Raw genomic sequence first — 19387 nt, 5'->3', positions numbered from 1 at the left:
TAAGTGGGTGTTGATTTTAGGAGAAAAGATTTTTCTAAAAAGCTACAAAGTTGAATTACTTAATTTTAGCTTACTGAAATACTGGCTTTCTATTCCATTTTTTTTAACTCCTCTGCTCCAAATCACTATTGCTTTTACAATTGAAGAGAGGTATGTAATTACAACTTGTTGGCCTTTTAGAATGCTAGTTGCTGAGCTACAATATTGCTTCTTTTGTTATATGTAACTGTTTGCTTTAAGTAATGATATTCTGAAGTGCCCAGGAATTTTGCATGGCTACCTTAATTGTAGCCATGTTATTTGGAAACATACATAGCTAAAGAAACAGGAACTACAAATATAGTGTCCTAAATGGCCAAGAGTATATTTTTCTCATGTAGAAGTAAGTGAAAAAGTTGTCAAATGCTCATGTGGCTTCAGGTGATCCACAATGCCATCAGGGGACCAGATTCTCCCTAATTCTTTTTTTATAGCAGTGTTATTTTATTTTTTTTCTCCCTAATTCTTTAGTTCTATCTTTGAAATATAACTTACATTTTCACATTTGTCACTTTATGGTTGTAAAATAGCCACTATACCCCTATGTATCTCATAGGCACTATGACCAGGATAAAGAGACAAAAAAAAAGGAAGAAAAAGAAAAAAAGTCACCTCACAAAGCTCTGTTCCATTTAAAGGAAAAGCCTCTCCCAGCAAGTTTCTGCTCATTCCTCTAAGTCATATTCCATAGTTTAGATCTGTTGTTCAACATGATAGCCACAAGGCATCTGTAGCTACTTTATCTTTTACAGTTAAAACTTCACTTTCTCAGTTGTACTAAGAGTCTAGAAGCATTTCATGTTCAGGAGACACATATGAATAGTAGCTGCCACACTGGACAGAACAGGCTGTTAATTTCCTTTCCTGCAAAAATGTTCACTGAGCATAACAATGAATGCTAGTTCTATTGCTCAATTCAGATACTTTCTCTAGAGTTGGTATTACGTCCTAATCTCTTTGAGAAAAAAATCTTTGCCATCATCTGAATAGAAAAGAATACCATTAATAAGAAATATGTAATAGACACAATATAGGCAAACTGTCAGGTCATTATAAGGCAAAGTTTATAAATTTTGACACTGATGATGTACTTGGTAAATAAAAGGTTTTTGTTGTTGTTGTTGGTTGTGAGGCTTGAATTCTGGGCCTGGGAGCTGTCCCTCAATCCAGCTCAAGGCAAGCGCTTTACCACTTGAGCCACAGCACCACTTCCAGTTTTCTAGTGGTTAATTGGAGATGAGAGTATCATGGACTTTGCTGCCCGGGCTGGTTTGAACCACGATCCTCAGATCTCAGCCTCCTGAGTAGCTAGGATTACAGGTGTGAGCCACTGGTGCCCAGCTTGCACTTAAAAAAAAACAAAAACAAAAACAAAAAAAACTATTTCTAAGTGCCAGTAGCTCATGCTTTTAACCTTTGCTACTCAGGAGGCTGAGGATCATGGTTCAAAGCCAACCTGGGAAGAAAAGTGTGAGACTCTTATCTCCAATTAACCATAAAAAAGTCAGAAGTGGCTCGCTCAAGTGATAAAGCATTAGCACCCAGGAATAGCACCCAGGTCCTGAGTTCAAGCCTCCCAGACAAGCATGCACATGGCACACACATACACACACATATACACTAAAGTTTTGTTTTTTTTTTTTTTTTTGGTCAGTCATGGGGCTTAAACTCTGGGCTTAGGCGCTGTCCCTGCGCTCTTCAGCTCAAGGCAAGCACTCTACCACTTGAGCCATGGTGCCACTTCTGGTTTTCTGGTGGTTTATTGGAGATAAGAGTCTCACAGACTTTTCTTCCTGGGCTGGCTTTGAACTGCGATCCTTAGATCTCAGCCTCCTGAGTAGCTAGGATTACCGGCGTGAGCCACCAATGCCCGGCTTAAAGTTATTTCTTATATAAACCTGTCAAGTGAAACTAAGGTTGACAATTACAGGAGGCTGTTGATTACTTATACAAGTACAACTGATGCCAATGTGCAAACTGAAGGAGAGGAGATCAGACAGAGAAAAGGCAGGGGATAGCAAACATACATTTGAAATGGTTGATCATGTTGAAAATGTAGTTACTAAGTTCATATGTACCAAGATTTGATCTTCATGGTAAGAGAAAGATATAATCTTCATATGGGAAGAATTATCTTCTTATGGGAAATTACTTAATAAAGGATACTAATCATCTGGTCATTATTCATGATAGAAAAAATGAAAATAAGATGGTAACATGAAAGACTAAATATGCACAATAATTTTCTAAGCATATAAATTACCTAAAAGGTTAAAGGAAACTGATATTGGTTAGTTTTCTTCCTGAAAATCTGGGTTATAATTTTTTTCCCCAAAATCCCAAATACAAAATGAAAAGCCTGCAGAAGCCTTTGTAAATTGTTAGTGAAAATAAGGTTAAACTATACCTGTTCTATCATCTACCTTTACAAGCTGCAAACAATAAATATTTGTCCTCAATGAACAATTGCTATGTAAAAACTTTTGTGTCTAAATAAAATATTTAAGTTCCAAAGTCTTTCCTGTCCTACTGAAAGATACAAAATATTGGTGATGGAAGGACAAGAGTTGTTTATTGTACAAAGAATAAGAAATTGTAATTCCATCTCAGGAAGTAATATGAGAATTGAGGTAATTCTTTCTAAAAGTAGTTTAGGTTTTTACAAAAGAAACATATTTTTGGTCACTAAAGAATCTCTATTCTCTGTAATCCCTAACTGCCTTTGATGTAATTCACAGTTAAAGGCTCACTAAATATAAGTTTCACAAAGGTTTGATATACATTAATATTAAGGCATTTTATAGGTAAAAATCCCAATGTGAAAAGAAAAAATTTACAGATACTGTTAACTTTAGCAAGTGACATAATACTTCAAGGCAAAACTGATCAGAATAACAGGGCAGATAAATAATTGAAACAGCTCACTAAATTGTAGAACAAAATCCAACCTGACACTACTAACAAAGTCAGAATAATTTTCTTAGACAAGTTAGGATTAATGTGTTTTTTTATTATCAGTGGGAAGTTAACTAGAAATTTAATTCGAAAGCAAAATGCAGACTCTGAGTATAAGCAAAAAAGAAGCTAGCATCTGTATATGCAAGGTTAATAAATCATTACAGTTTATTTAACAAGATTATTTCTACATCATATTGTGATTTAAAAGCAGTTATAATATATATGTGATATGAAGAGATTGATGTACAATCAGTAGGTCTTAAATCTTTTTTCAATGGATTTTCTCCATCTTCCTGCTTAGTAGTAAAAGGCATTTTTAGGTTTATATAAACACATTCTTTACAACCACTTTCTTCACAGAAAATTAGAATATAAATAGCAATGGGCATTTAGTAAATAAGTCACAGGCCAATCAGTTCAATTGTGCAGTTGTAGAATCCAACGTCAAAGAGTTTCTGAAACTTTAAGACTGGGTGATCTGCAATGTTTCCAACATGTCTTCAACTGCCTTAAGAGAGTATTTGGTTTCCTTCTTACTTCGACCTGCAAACTAATTACACATACCAAAAAACAAAGAAAAAAAACCCAGAGCTCAATTAGGCTTTATTTCAGAGGTTGGTTCAAAAAATATCACAATCTTTCCTTCATATTGCTAATGAAACTTAAGACTATTTTACCACTAGCATTAAATGAAATAGGTTCTTCAACAGATATTTCATTAAGATTTTTATCTTCAGGTAAAGTGTAAATATTTCACTGCATACTTGGTCAGTTTAAGTACTGAGAACTGGCAACATCACAGACTTGATTTAAAAATTACCCTATATTCAGACCCGAAAATATTTATAAAGTATAATTTTAATGAAATATAATCATACTTATGTAGATTTATGGTCCATTTGTATTTTTCTCCATTCTGAACAGATTTTTACAATTTCAAAAAGGCCCAGTATGAAGGAAAGTACTTTTTATTAAACACTTTCAAGTTTCAAGAAACCTCAAAAATTAGGTACAGTGAGTTATTAACTTCCCAGATTTACTAATTGACTAGATGTTATCTTTGAGGGACAAAAAGTTGTCAGGTAAGACTTTATGCTACATATTAAAACGATACACCTCTATATTTAAAAAATAAACATTAATGTTTTCATGAGCAATAAAATTTACTTTATAAAACTAAAACAAGATTGGATTTTATAAATAAAAACAATGCAGAAATTAGTATGTATACTTAAAAGCAAATTCATGGTACATTAATTTCAATACAGCACACATAATTTGTATTCACTGTTGAATACCCCATGCTGACTTCAAAATGAATTTTCTAACTGAACTGGCCATTTATTATTTATCAATCCGATTTAACATAACAGATTCACCAAATAAGTGTTTTGAGTGTGGAACAAAGTTTATTATATCTACCTATTTTCTCATGGTAAAGTACTGTGCTATGAACAATGCCTAGTATTTTCCAGTTAACATTTTCAAGTGACTGAATGTTTCTTCAAATAGCAATGTTGTTTTAAGCAGTATTCAGTCCTTGATTTATGAGGTGTTTCTTCTCTTTTGTAATTAACTTAATTTGGCAAGCTCCTCATGACCTGTTCAGACAGATTAAGTGATCAAGCACAGGTAACATCATAGAACCCAAAGGCTTCAGGAACTGGTAACCTGCCTCTGACCTTCTGGCTACTGCTTAACATAATTCCACTACTTCCTAAGACATTTGTTTCTTCTTTATTTGATAAGAGTAAGTAAAAGGGAAATGCCGGGAAAAACAAAAAGCTTACAGAAATCAAGTTCATATTGCTTGTTGTAAGGCATCTCTACTGAAGGGAACAGAAGTGCTGAAACTATAGCCACAATTACAAAATGTGGTCACAGTATTATATTTAAAACTTTTTTTTTCTAATTTCACTTGGCAAATAAAGGGCATAGGGCATGCTTATCCAATTGATAAATTCACCTTCACAAGGATTTACTAAGAACAGAAAGGCTTTCATTTACCACTGCCTAACAATGTAAACAGGAATGGTTCTAATCAGATATTTTAAGGGCTAATTTTGTAAAAAAAATGAAAAAAAAATCTTTGATGGCTAGGAGGAAGGTTTAGACTAACACATCACACATTAACATTTATGAAAGCTGTTAAAACTTTTGAGAAACTCAAGACCTAATATGTCTTTTAGAATATACCATTTTTCTTGCTTTATACTTAAAATAATCAAAATAGAGAAAATTTTCAAAATTAGCTAATTTTTAAAAATCACCTCAGATAGTGTCGGCACTACTAAAACAACAGTAATTTAGAATAAACCAAGCTGACTTACTTGTGTCAGAACAAATAAAAAGAAAGCTATAAAAAATAATCTATCACTTGACATTTTATCTGACATGCAATTATGTTGTCAGTTCTTGAATATATGGCAATTTAACTAAGTTGGAATAATTTTTCTTCAAATCTTGAATTGTATATTTCCCACAAGAATAACAGAATCATCTCTGTAACCATAAATGACATATGGATTATAAGGATGGAAGAATTTATCATGTACTTAAGAAGAATTTATCTGAAAAATTAGTAGATTCTCATTAAAGATTTTCAAGAGCAATATTCAAACTTGTCTGCTTAAATATGCTAAACCAAGTTCTGATTCATTAGTAAGTGGAAACTAAGAAAGGAGAGTGGGTCTTTAAAACTCACCTTTTCTCATTTATCATTATCAAGGAAAACATCTCTGAGTATTTACTATACACTTTAAACTGGATTATATGCCTACACTTAGTTTGAGTTGTGAACTTTTTAATTAAATCTCTGGACATTATATGTTTCTACATCATTCAAAATTCATTGTTTTTTCCTAACAGTTATATTTGCTTAAATAAAGTTTTTATATTTCTCTTTTGGATCTATAAGAAAAATTACAAAAACAACTTATATCAAATTTGCAATAACTGGGTTACATTGAGCTTAAATTTATAATTACTCAAGTTGTGGAAAATAATATGGGTAACAAAACAATAGAAGGGAATGGAAAAGTAGGTGGATAAATTCCCAAAACATTATTTAAATTAAAAAAGCCAGATACCAAAGAACACATAATATATGTGCTCTCATTTCAATAAAGTTCTAATTTAGGCAAAAAAAAAATTGGGGTAATAAAAATCAAATCAATATTTGCTTGCTGTAGTTGTGGCTTTAAAACATACAACTTTGAGCCTATTCTGTGTGGAATCTAGGCTACCCCAAATTGCAACTTAAGCACAGTCTATCTAATATCTATAAATATTTTGCCATAGAATGTGCTAATAGAACTAACATATACTATCTAATATTAATAATATAATAAAAATAATAAAAAATAATCTAATATAAATACACAAAGGTGACTGTGGTGTGATTAAAGGGGAACTTAATTGTTTTTTAAAATCTTCCTAATTTTCTCTAATTAGGAGTGGGAAAACAAAGAGATAACACCAAAAAAAACCAGAAAGCAAGCCTACAAATGATAACTTTAAAAAAAAATTGCCTAGTTTACAGGGAAATTTTCAAAACCATTCAATATGGTTATGGCCCCAATAGTAGTACTACCTAAAAAAGATAAACAGCAATGTGGTGAGTATAGGAAGTAGGAAGTAACAGGAAAAAAAAAAAACTACTGTTATGTAAGAACACAATATCAAAATTATGAACAAATATTAATCCCTCAAACAAAAATTGATTAATCTACAGGTGGCCTGCAAAACAAGCCTTCACAGGCCCCAATTCAGAGACAAATGTAAAAACTGCACGCAAATTTGAGATTAAAACTAGTCTAACAACATGATTTCTCAGGCCCTACACGACCTCCAGGTCACAGGTTCCACTTAGATTTTAATAAAGCCTCAAATCCTCTCCAAATATCCAGTAAAACTCATCTTTCAAAAACATAAAACTCTCACAACATGAGGAAATAATGCTAGAAAATGAAACAAAACTGAATAGGACAGAAACACTAGAGCAAGAGGAAGAGACCGTTCAGACAAGATAGGAAGGAGGGAATAAAAGAGAAAGAAAAATGCATCTGTTACCACAATACTTAACATTTAAAACTTAGTGCAATACTTTGTAATTCAAGACCTTTATAGGGTAGAACAGAGGACTAGAGTCAGACAAATCTGAGTCACATTTAACTGTGACAAAGACTATATAGGCAGGTCATGATTGAGTTTCCTGTAACAAAAACAAAAAGAAAAGTCAAACTAGAAAAGTATCCCTACCCTAATGCTAACTCTTGCCACTCTACAAACAGTCCAGTCATGCCACTGCATTTAGTGCGGAAAACAAGAAAAAAAACACTAATAAAATTCATTAAGAACCACTGAGAAAGAAAGTATAAAAGACAAAAAGAAAGAGAAAAAAAAGAAAAAGTTGTGGAGCAAGTAGAAGGCAGGAAAAGGAAATCCAATACACTTATAATTGGAATCCTGAAAAGAAAAAACTTACACAGAAAAAAAAAATACTTACAATTGAGATTCTAAAAGTATCTTTTCTTAAGTAACAGCACTGAATCCAAATGCTAAATAAATGTACTGTGTCTTTGGGAAAACTAACCAAATATAAAACAAGATGATCTACTGGACTAAAGGAAAAACTTCAAGAAGATAAGGTGGGGGGGGGGCATAGGAAGGGTGGGACAAAGGGTGAACAAATGCAGTAGGGTTACTCACTAGATACTGTGTTGAAAGTGTATTATACAACTTGTGGGGTGCGGGGGGGACTGAGTCAGAGCAAGGAAAGGGGTAACATTGATTAAAAAAATGAACTCACTATCTGACTTATGTAACTGTAACCCCTCTGTACATCACCTTTATAATAACAATTAGCCTACACACACATATATTAAAAAAGAAAAAACAAAAATACCAGAGAAATTAACTTAATGATACTTTGTATCATTGGCTACATTTAATTTTCAGAAAATACAACATTTAAACTAGATGCAATACTCAAATGATTGAATGCTTTCCCCTTAAGTTTGGGTGATCCTAAATTTAATCCTCAGTACTGCAAAACAAAACAAAAATTCAACAACTAAAGAGAAAATACACTATTTAAACTCAGCTGTGTCTTTAAAGAAACATTTCAAACTTAGTGTAATACTATTCAATACTTTTACAGGATACAATAGAGGACTAGAGTCAGAAAAATCTGAATCACTTTTAACTGTCACAAAGACTATAGAGACAGGTCATGTAGCAACATAATTACTAAAATAGTAATAACAAAATTGTAATAAATGTAGTAGCAAAAAAAGAAAATTTGCAATACAAACCTGATATGCTCTGTTTATCTGACTAGCAGCCCAACTAGCATATTTCATGTTGTCCTTTTTCATTTTTGCACTTGCTTTTGGATTTGAAGCAATATGACTTGCAGACTAAAAACAGAAAAAAAAAAAAGAGTCAGAAAAAAAGTTCCTTTTTTTTCCAGTCAAGATAATAAAAAAACATGTAAGGGTCACAATTGCAATGAGGAGATAAAACACAAAATTTGAAAATACTGTACAACAATTTTTAAAGTAAAAATAAACCTGAATGAAATCAGTGCTTAAAATTATGTTTTAAAATATGGCATACTGCAAAGTAATAAGAAAAACAAAAGGCATTTTAATATGTAATGTTATTTAATTATGCATTTACCACAGGTACTAAAGGTAAGATTCCCAAACAGTTAAAGAAGTACAAAAACACTTCATAAGCCAAAAGAACATTTTTATTATTAGGATATTATTAGCTACTTCCTTTTTCTGAATCATATATTCTGTCTAAAATCAGAATTCCTGAATTTAACAGACAGAACTTCAAAAATAATTTAGCCCATCTTTATACACTACAAAAAAAAAGTCCAACAGACGTAATCAGACTTGAGTCTGAAATAAGAGATAATTATCTCTAATCCTTTTCTCTTTTCATTATATCAAATCTTTCAAATTGTGTTCTACAGAACTCATTAATGATTACCATTTGATCCACCATCTCCTTTTTAAAAATGCCTGTGAGGGATTCTTATTAATATGACTGACATCCATGAAACAAACTATAAAACTAAAAATCACAGATAAATTTAAAATATAGGGTTATATTTCTGCAGAGAGTAAAGTATAAATTGTGTCTTATTCCTGGACATATCTTATGCTTAAAAACAATCTGTCCATGTGATTAAAAAAGGTTTAGCCTGTGTTTCCATCTATGACTTGGGTTTTATTCTTTAATATGTTTCCCCTGTCACTGAAGTATCTATAAGCCAGTACTGAATTTTTATACATCAAAACATTTCATATTACCTTTTTGATATGAATTTCAGTAAATCTAGTGGTAACAAACAGATTTGGGATCAAATGCATGGATTGAAATTCCAGTTCAATCTCTCAGGAGCTAGGTCCAACATTGTGTAAATTAATTAATTCTCTCAGTTTTACAATTTGTGAAATGGTATGAGTGACTACCACTGAAATAGCTGATGTGAGGATTTAGTGATTTAAAAATAAGTGACCTGAGTATTGTTATGCATACTTGTAATCCCATCAAGGTTCAGCCTAGGCAAAATCTCACACATTTTGTGAAAAGCAAACTAAAAGAGCAAGAGGATTTGCAACATGGTTTAAGTGGAAAACTGCTTGCTTCACATGGGTGAGGCCCTAAATTCAATCCTCAGTACCATCAAGACTGGTACAACAAAAGAGAGTAGAGGGCTGGGATGTAGCTCAGTGGCAAAGAGCGCGCCTAGCAAATGCAATGTCCTGGTTTCAATCCTCAGTACCAAAAAAGACAAGACAAAAAAATACAGTTAAAAAAATGGCCAAGTAGAATAGAAAAAATTAGGAAGTACAATGAAAAACAATGCCTGTCACAAAAGGTGCTTTGTATATCCTATTACTGGTAATGTTATTGATCTATTTAGCAAAGAGATGCTGCTAACTACACTATCCATCCAAGTCACTGCAATTAGTTCTGTTAGAATCCAGGAAAATTTCCTTGAAATTCCTTTGAAACATTGTCTAACTATATTTCCTTTCTAAAATTATTTATATTTTTCTCAATCCCTTTTCTTTTCAAATTAATTCTTTTTATTATACTCAAACAAGAAAAAAAATCATGAAGTCCATAAAAGGACTAGAATAAACAAAATTTCAAAAACTATAAGTTATTAAAAATTCTTTTTTTACTGCAAAGGTTCTATTTTAAAGCCCAATTAATTCTTCTACTTCCAGTAGTGCTTGCTAAATTGACTCTTCTGAAATTTCATTTGGCAAAACTGTAACTACATCCTTCCACAATTCCCTGTATTTCTACACTATAAAAAACATTTTAATTTGATATACTTGAGATTTTATGTCTAGTGTCTTTTATTGGCATTGTTTAATATAATTAGGTAAGAAATACAAGAGTATTAGGTAATACATTATGAAAACAATTGAAAAGTACTATATTCAATGCTATTGAATTTCATGATCCTGATACACTAATAAAAGGTATTTTACAATGAAGTAGTAAGCAGCTAGAATATATTAATATTCAACTATAATTCTGTCTTATAATTTATTGTTCATAATTAACTAGAGGAAAAAATGCTAATCAATAAAATATAACAACAAGCAAAGAATGATTGGTGGGGGTGTTAATATGGATTTTAAGTGACAAGTTCTGCAAAAGTAACATTAAACATACACTTCAACTTACCATGTAAAGCCCAAACAATGCTCTCATATTTCTGTTGTTCAATTTCAATGCCTGTGCAAAATACTTTCTTGAAAGTTCAAGATTTTCAAGTCCACCCTGGGTATATTTGACCTGTTAAAAGTTGCAGAGCACTGAAACCTGTTTATTTTACTACTTTGAAATATAGCATGTTTCATCGTACCATAGACATTAAGTAATCGAAACAGATACTCTGCAAACAAATGCAAGATGGTAAAAGAATTCACTTTAGGATTTTTCAAGTTAATCTAAAATTTAAAGCATAACTTCTCCCAATAAACTATTTTGTTCTATAAACATTAAAAACTGAGTAGTTTCTAAAACAAAAACATTGCCACAATAAAAAAGCTCAATACAATCTCTATTACAACTGCCTTGAATGTGCCTCAAAACATCCTATTTTTTATCACCAATATGATAAGCCTAAACTTAAGATACTGAATTATCCTTTTACATTCTATAATAATTAAATCCTTCTAACCTTACATCATTAAATTGTACTGCTATTCCTAATAGTGAACAAAGTAAGTAAATATTTCTATATCCTAAAATTACTTGTCTTAATATGAATATACTAGGATACAGATTTTTAGAACCATAATCATTATAAATGCTTCAGAAGCAATTAAAGAATGACAATTGTAAAATTATTAGGAAAGAATATAGTATTCAAATACTGCACAAAAGTCCAGAAACACCACTTTTAAATAGAATTTAAATGAAAAGTTAAATTGCAATGTTACACATTTTGTTATTTTTTAAAAAATTTACTGTAAAGGTGATGTACAGATGGGTTAGTTACCTAAGGCAAATGAGTACATTTCTTTTTGAAGTGTTACCTCCTCCCTCATTTTCTCCCACTTTTTTCCCTTAACTCCCTTCCCTAACAAGTTGTAAAGTTCACTTCCAACATAGTGTCTAGTGAGTATCACTGTTGCATTGGTTCACCCTTTGTCCCACTACTTCTGTGATTCCCCTTCCCTTTCCCAAATCAGGTAAACTTACACACAAAACAAGGGGTACAGAAATCAAAAACAGGGAATAAACCAGAGGAAAAATAAAGAAAAAAGTAACTACAAATAGTACAATTAACAAAAAAAAACTCTCCTATTTCCATTCCAAATGGCTCAAAAACTTCTATGTAAGACTAGATACTCTGAAAATGTTACAAGAAGGGATAGGGGAAGCACTAGGGCTTCCTGAGACAGGTTGAAACTTGCTAAGTAAAGATCCAGATACACAATAGAAAGAAAGTCTGGAGAAATGGGATTGTATTAAACAAAAGAGTTTCTGCATGGCAAAGGACATAGCTAGCAGGATAAATAGGAAGCCCACAGACTGAGAGAAGATCTTTACTAGATATATATCACTCAAGGGCCTCATATCTAAAATATATTTAGTGTTCAAAAAATTAAACCCCCAAAACCAAATCCTCAAAGAAACAACAATCCCATAAATAAGTGGGCTAAAGACTTAAAAGACAGACTTCTCCAAAGAAGAAACAAGAGTGACCAATAAAAACATAAAAATTTTGGCCAAAAATTTTATTCTTATAATTCAATATTCAATGGATATTATAAACATGTATATAATTGCCTAAAATTAAGAAAATATTAATACCATGCAATATCCAATAGCAAAACAAACAAAATCACATACAGTTGCTGTTTCTGAAAATACTTACTTCAGCATACTGCTGACAGTATAAGTGGTTGTGTGGATTAGTCATCATAAGCTCTTCTAAACAAAAGGCTGCTTTTGCATAGCTAAAAAATATCAACAGGAGAAAACTTAAGCAACCAGTCTTAAGTATTTTACCTTAACTAATATAACTAGTTTTATCTTAGGCAGGTATAAAAATAATTTTAGCAATGTTAGATATGTATTCCTAAAACAATTCAAGTAGTTTCATTAGTAATTCTCTTGAACTCAAAAATACCAATGGCATTACAATTTTTAATGAAATAAATATACACTTAAAATCTAAATCAGTCTATGAATTATAGAATAGACTGGGTCATTATTATGACATCTAAATATTAGTAGTAACATGGGCTTTAAGACTTTGGATCAATATATAAAGAAACGGCTGTAAATCCGTAAGTATTTAATATATAAAAGGAAATAAATATTTTACTAAGTACTGTCTAATTTTATATGTGTATAAACATCCATATATAGTATATATGTATAGATTTAAACATATAACATATTCTACTCTACTACAAAGACCTCTCATTACTTAAGTTTACTTCTAAACCGATGAATCAAGTTAGTTTTGATATGGCCTTTACTACTATTAAACTATGAGGTAGTAAAACAAAAATCTTGCTGAAAACCTATGGGACGAACTGCAAAAAATGCCCTGAAGAAACAGCTTTAGGCCATATGACTGCATTTCACCTAAATATACTTTATTTATATGTTAAAAGCTTTGTGAATATCCTCACTATAGGAAATCCTAAAGAATATAGGTGTTCATCTGCCCATGTAATTTTAACCCCTCTGTACAGTGTGTTCACAAAAATAAAAATAAAAAAAAAAGAATATAGGTGTTCAGATATATTCTGAGGTGATGACACTACAAAACAGATAAAGGCAACCTATAACCTATAGTTAATTGTAGTATTTACCATCCATATATTTAGGATATACACTCCTACATTAACACCGAGTATATTTACTTTAAGAAATATTTTATTCAGTTCCATACATGATTATTAACTATAATAGCTAGCTTTTATTAAGTGTTACATGCTATACCAAATGTATTATATATATACTTATTTTATCCTACAAAATACTAAAAAATAGAAAATCATCTTCACTAATCTATACCTGAGAACAATGAGGCACAGAAGTATAAATAGAATCCCAGGCTTTGCAACTCCAGAGAGCTATATAAACACTACAGACACTACTTGGATGCATACTACTCCCAATGAAAACCAGTTATCATTTTAATGGAATTTTAAGTGATGATAGAAAAAAAAAATGAGGCATAAGCATTAAACCCAAAGGTCTTGAAGAACCAATTTCACCTTTCAGACTACCCATAATTATAGCATGTTTTAGATCTATAAAGGATCTTACATATAGATTCTCATCCTAGATCTGCAGCTCTTTTACACATTTTTATATGGAAAACTTAGCAGTGATTATTGAAACATGAGAGAATTTAGTGAGTGACTGAGAGGATGATTGAATACCTAGAATGAAAGTATTATAACTATAAATCTAACCCCTACATATCTAACACCTAACTTTCTAAAAGGAAAGGCAAAAAGTTGTTTCTATTTACAATGTCTCAATCAAGAGAGTTTCTTTTACATGTCCCTTTAACTAAGCTGGTACCAAAAGTTCATAGTAAGGCAAAGAATAAGTGTTCACATGATTTAAATGGGTTGAAAACTATGCATTAACTTGGTTGCTGGGATTATAAGTAAAATTTGTCTTGGACTGTATACCTTTCTGAGTTTTCCAAATTTTCTGCAATGGGTATTTTTTAAATAGAAAACAGACATGTCTGATGATCTGAAATATTTTTATTTACTCAGTTATCTACTTTTTGTTTTCCTGAGTCAAGGTCTATCTATTGTAACCAGGCTAGTCTTAAACTCTTAGCTCTCTTGCCTCAACCTTCTGAGCGCTAATATTATAGGCCTGAACCACCACACTCAGCATGAAATGTTTTTAAATGCTTTTAGTCAAAAACAAACTTCAAATGACTGTTGTTTTAGAAAAAAACTAAAATCATCAATATACTTTTTAGTGTTTCATAACATTTAAATGTAAGTATTATATACTATCTCATACATGAAAGAATGAGAACATTCACCTATATGTACACATAAACATATATGTAAGCATGTGTGTGCATTCTAAATAGAATTAGGTAAACAGTTTCCTAAGTATAAACCAAGTTTTATGTAGTAGAAAAATGAAGAATGGTTCCTGGAATATAGTAGCTCTTGTTTTACTTCAGTCTTTTATTTGAAATTATATATATAAATCTGGGCCAAGGCAACAGACATATGTCTTTCATTCTATTTTATTTCCTATATCAGTTGTATGTAGTATGAGAATTATTAAGTATTCATGCATAATACGAAATGTGTGTGAGAATCTGATTCTATTCTCTCAGAAAGAAGGGAAGAACTAGTGTGATATCCTTCAGATTTAGAATTAAGGGAAGAAAAAGAATCTATGCTTCTAAATAGAGGTTAGCCTTAATGCCGTGATATTAGAAAACCTGCGCTAAGACTTGGCACTAATCCTCTCATGCTGGGATTTCCTCCTGTCACCACATCAATAACAAGCTAACAAAAACATTAAATATCCAATAAACAAGTTCCTATAGCATTCAACATTCTTGATTATTCTTAGTTTTTAACCCAGGCAACGCAATGCTTCTACTTTGGGAGAGTTGTTTCTCTTAGTATTAAGGCTTTAATAAAACGCATACAATTGACAGAATCTTTGAACAGCAGGGAATATAAGACTCTTTGTATTTGGACTCTAAAAATTCACTAATTTTAGTTCAACAAACAATAACAGCTGAGCAAATGAAGCTCTTGCTATCTACATTTGAAAGGAAAACTTATTTTCCAAATTAACCAGAAGAACATAAATGATCTACTTCATAATTATTCACATATTATGATCTGTAAATTATTGGTTTTGTTTTTCATTCAATTATTCATTTATTTTATCTCTCATTTAAAACACACATACAAGTGATTCACACCTCTCACTATTCCTTTAGAAATCACTGTCTTGTGAACTTATAGTAATGAAAACTCATTCAATAAAAGCGTATGTGTGCTTAACAACTTACTCATGTTCATTGATATAAAGTTCTGCAAGTTCATGCCAGGCTTCTTGGTCTCCAACAAATCTAGTAGAGGAAAGTAGGAAGGAGTAAGTGTGTAGATATTCTGTAAATGAACAGCATGGAGGCAAACAGGAAAATCAAATGCAAATTCCATTTTAATTAAAAAAGATTTATCAGAATAACAAAACACAATCCTCTTGTAAAAACACTCACTGTTCCAGATACTCATTCAGTTCCCGAATGGCCTCCACATTTTTCCCCTGGGCTTTTCGAATAGCAATCTTCCGCTTTCTTGCAGCCTGTGGGTTTGACATTAATAAAGGATTAGGCCCTCATGATTTGCTGAGTTTTTGTAAAGAAGGTGAATTGACTGTGCAAATTATTATCTCAATGCCAGTGAAATTCTATTGTAGAACTACTGCTTAGTGAGAGTTTATAAACATACCCCATGACATCTCACTAGGGAATTCAAACATTCCTCTAACAATCACATATGCCTTATTTTTGATGCATAAAATGTACGCATCATTTCATCCAAATAAATAACCATCCAGATTCTGATAATTAAAAGCCAGCAGGAAATCCTAATCTTTATCCAACCCAAAGTCCTTTACTCTGTCTCATTCATAAGATCTATATCTTGAGAAGTAGAATGATAGTAAAGATTAGGGAAAAAGAAATCTCACCATGGGCACTTGAATATCACTAGATATTCACATTAGAAATGAGAGTTCTGACAACTTTTTCAGAATTTAAGAGAAAAATCTACAATCTTACAAAATAATAGATACTAAAGTAAATTATTTTTATAGCAAAATACTTAAAACGGGCATTTTCAAGTCTTACACATAATAAATACAGAAATCAACCATGAATTTATGCACTTATCAAATATGTGTCAGCTATCTATTCTTTGGCAGACTCTGTGATGGAAAAAAGAAAATAATTCTCCAGGGGAGCTTAAGTAAAAGACATAATGTAGAATGGGCAGCAATGGAGATTTAAAAGTATCATAATAACAAGGATATATAACACATGCTGTGTCCCAGTGGAAGAAGTGAAAGGAAGAAAAATGAAAAAAGGTCGCAGATATGATACTCATACTGAAAAGGTATGAAGAAGAAAGATAGCTTAAAAAAAAGTAAAACAGGAAGTTATGGTGTTATGTGTGGAATATTGTATAGTAGAAAAAGAAGCACAGGAAAAAGAAACATTGTTTAATCAAACCAGTTAAGTTCTAGACTCAGGTTGGAGGTACAGAAAAACTGTACAAATTTGATCACTTTAATTTGTTTAATTCAAATGAGAGGATAAAAATATTTTGATAATAAAATGTTTTATATGTCTTAGTTATATACCTATATATGTATACATATATATATTTTTTTTTTTAGCTTATGCCAAAGGACCAATACAAAACCTGTTGCACAGTATACACTCAAATATTTTGGGAATGTTTTCTTTATGTAATATAGGCTTCAAGAATTTAGAATTTAAGCAAAAGTAATAGCTCAGAAAGTTAATACAAATACTAAAACAATTAGGAAGACTATTAGACTTAAAATGGAAATCTTGTCTTAGTTGTTAAAAAAAATTCAAAATATGCCAGATGTTGGTGGCTCATACCTGTAATTCTAGCTATTCACAAGGTTATAAACTAAGGATCATGGTTCAAAACTAGACTGGGCAGGAAAGTTCGTGAAACAGTTATCTCCACTTAACCACCGAAAAGCTGGAAGTGGAGTAGTGGCTCAAGTAGAAGAAGAAAAAAGGAAAAAAGGGGGGAAAAAAGCAGCTCAGGGTCAGTACCTCAGTCCCTAAGGTTAAGACACAAGACTGACACACAAAATTGTTTTTTTTATATCAAAGAATAAATAATCAAGAAACATTTCTTTGAGGAGACAAAAATGTTTGATTCCATCAATCCAGCATCATTTCAAACACAATTTAATTTGAAACACATTTTTTGAGGGGTGGCATTGGGATGGAACTCAAAAGCCTTAAGCTTGCTAGGCAAATGTTTGATGAATTGAGTCATACCCCCAGCTTGAAACACAGTTTAATTTGTTCTTTTCATTTTTCATGACACTGTTTCTTCCACAGTTGGTTGGGTAAAGCAAGAGTCATACTTTGAAAACACAGATGGAATCAACTGTTAGTTATCAGTCTTCTTAATCTATTAAAACCTTAATATTCCTACCACCTCCAAGTGTCACTGTAAAGCAACACCACTAGAATATATAATGGGATTATATAAATGGTATCTACCTTTAAAGAAAAAAAAAAACCTTTGATCTATGTTTAATATTTATTGTTGCCACATAGTTCTAACCATACACTGGTATAGTCTGGCTATATTATTATCTTGTTCCAATCCTTCTAGTTTTTACAACAACCAAGACAAACTATGGATTCAAATGCCACAAATCAAAAAATAAATATGAACAGCAACTAACAAATATGAAGTTATAATAAAAATTGTTATATGTAATATAATATATGGTGTATCAACAGTCTGAGTTTCATAAAGGATATACTGAAAGTATCTAATTATGTTTAGTTTTCTCAGTTATTTAACCATAAAATCATTCCTCTATAGTGGAACCCACACTAATATTTTTAGGTCAGTAGTCACCTGCACAAGCTGGTGGCACAAGACTGTGGGTACTTTGCTTCTGTAATGCACAACTCTAGAATGTTGCAAGGATGTATCTTTTAAAAATTACTTTCAAGCCGGGCAGCAGTGGTTCACGCCTGTAATGCTAGCTACTCAGGAGGCTGAGATCTGAGGATTGTGGTTCAAAGTCTGCCTGGGCAGGAAAGTCCATGAGACTCTTATCTCCAATTAAACACCAGAAAACCAGAAATGGAGCTGTGGCACAAGTGGTAGAGTGCTAGCATTGAGCTAAAGAACTCAAGAACAGCACCCAGCACTAGAGTTGAGGTCCCAAGACCAAAAAGAAAAAAAAAGGGGCTGGGGGATTAACCCAGTGGAAGGGTGCTTGCCCGGTGTGCGCAAGGCCCTGGATTGGGTCCTCAGCCCTGGAAAAAAAAAACAAAAATACAAAAACAAAAACAAAACCAATTCTCTTATAAATAATGGAAAATAAACGTAAAAGTAGCTGTAATGCATAAATTTTAATAATGGAAAATAAAGGTAAAAGTAACTACAATGCATCAATCTAAATGTTTACCCAGGGAGAACTTAAAGACTATTTCAATGCTCTGCAGTTAATTCAAAAGGAAGGAGGTGATGAAATAACAATGTGTCAAAACCACATTGTTAAGTAATGCATACTACTCTTGAATTTCCAACTATTCTCCCTGTAAAAGGGGAAACTTTTCATGAAACAATCGTCAAAATACATACTTGTGTGTACATAAAAACAAAAATCTCTGAAAAAACACAAAAAATAAGTACAAGAACTGTATTAATTTTTAACATATTTTGTATTATCATTTTTAGCAAAAGTATGCACGTCCTGAATGCCCATTTCATGAAGTCTTAAACAAACAAAACTTACACAAAACAAAATGGGAGAGTAGTATCCCACTTCACTATCTTCTCCAAAGAAGAAACTGAAAACTTATGTTCTAAACAATGTACTCTTCCTATACTTTAAAAATGGTAAGACTTACCATTTGAAATTTAATGTTTTTCCCCAACTCACTATCTTTGTTTTTTCTTAAGCCACACTCATTCTTCAAGTCCTATGCAGCAAGTCATCAAGAATCAGAATTTAGGACAACAGAGAGAATTGAGGTTTTAAGCCAGACCAGGCAGAAAAGTCCAAGAGACTCTTTTCTCCAATTAGC

At 31.8% G+C, this 19387-nt stretch overlaps 1 protein-coding gene across 2 annotated transcripts in view; it reads right to left on the bottom strand.

The window, feature by feature from the left end:
- Positions 1-3139: 3139 nt before the first annotated feature.
- Emc2 (ER membrane protein complex subunit 2) overlaps positions 3140-19387 on the bottom strand; it is a 29308-nt gene continuing 13060 nt past the window's right edge. For both annotated transcript variants that reach the window (XM_069991260.1, XM_069991261.1), the window contains exons 6-11: positions 15785-15870; positions 15575-15634; positions 12422-12503; positions 10720-10830; positions 8313-8417; positions 3140-3547 (exon numbers count right to left, since the gene is read on the bottom strand). In XM_069991260.1, coding sequence (XP_069847361.1) covers positions 3461-3547; positions 8313-8417; positions 10720-10830; positions 12422-12503; positions 15575-15634; positions 15785-15870 — 531 coding nt within the window. In that variant the 3' untranslated portion in view covers positions 3140-3460. The remainder of the gene's footprint in view (positions 3548-8312; positions 8418-10719; positions 10831-12421; positions 12504-15574; positions 15635-15784; positions 15871-19387) is intronic.

This window comes from Dipodomys merriami, unplaced genomic scaffold (genome assembly GCF_024711535.1).
Source record: "Dipodomys merriami isolate MVZ:Mamm:240054 unplaced genomic scaffold, mDipMer1.0.p SCAF_4, whole genome shotgun sequence".
Classification (NCBI taxonomy): Eukaryota; Metazoa; Chordata; class Mammalia; order Rodentia; family Heteromyidae; genus Dipodomys; species Dipodomys merriami.
Note: the sequence above shows the minus strand (reverse complement) of the source record. Positions and strands in the feature narration are given on the sequence as shown.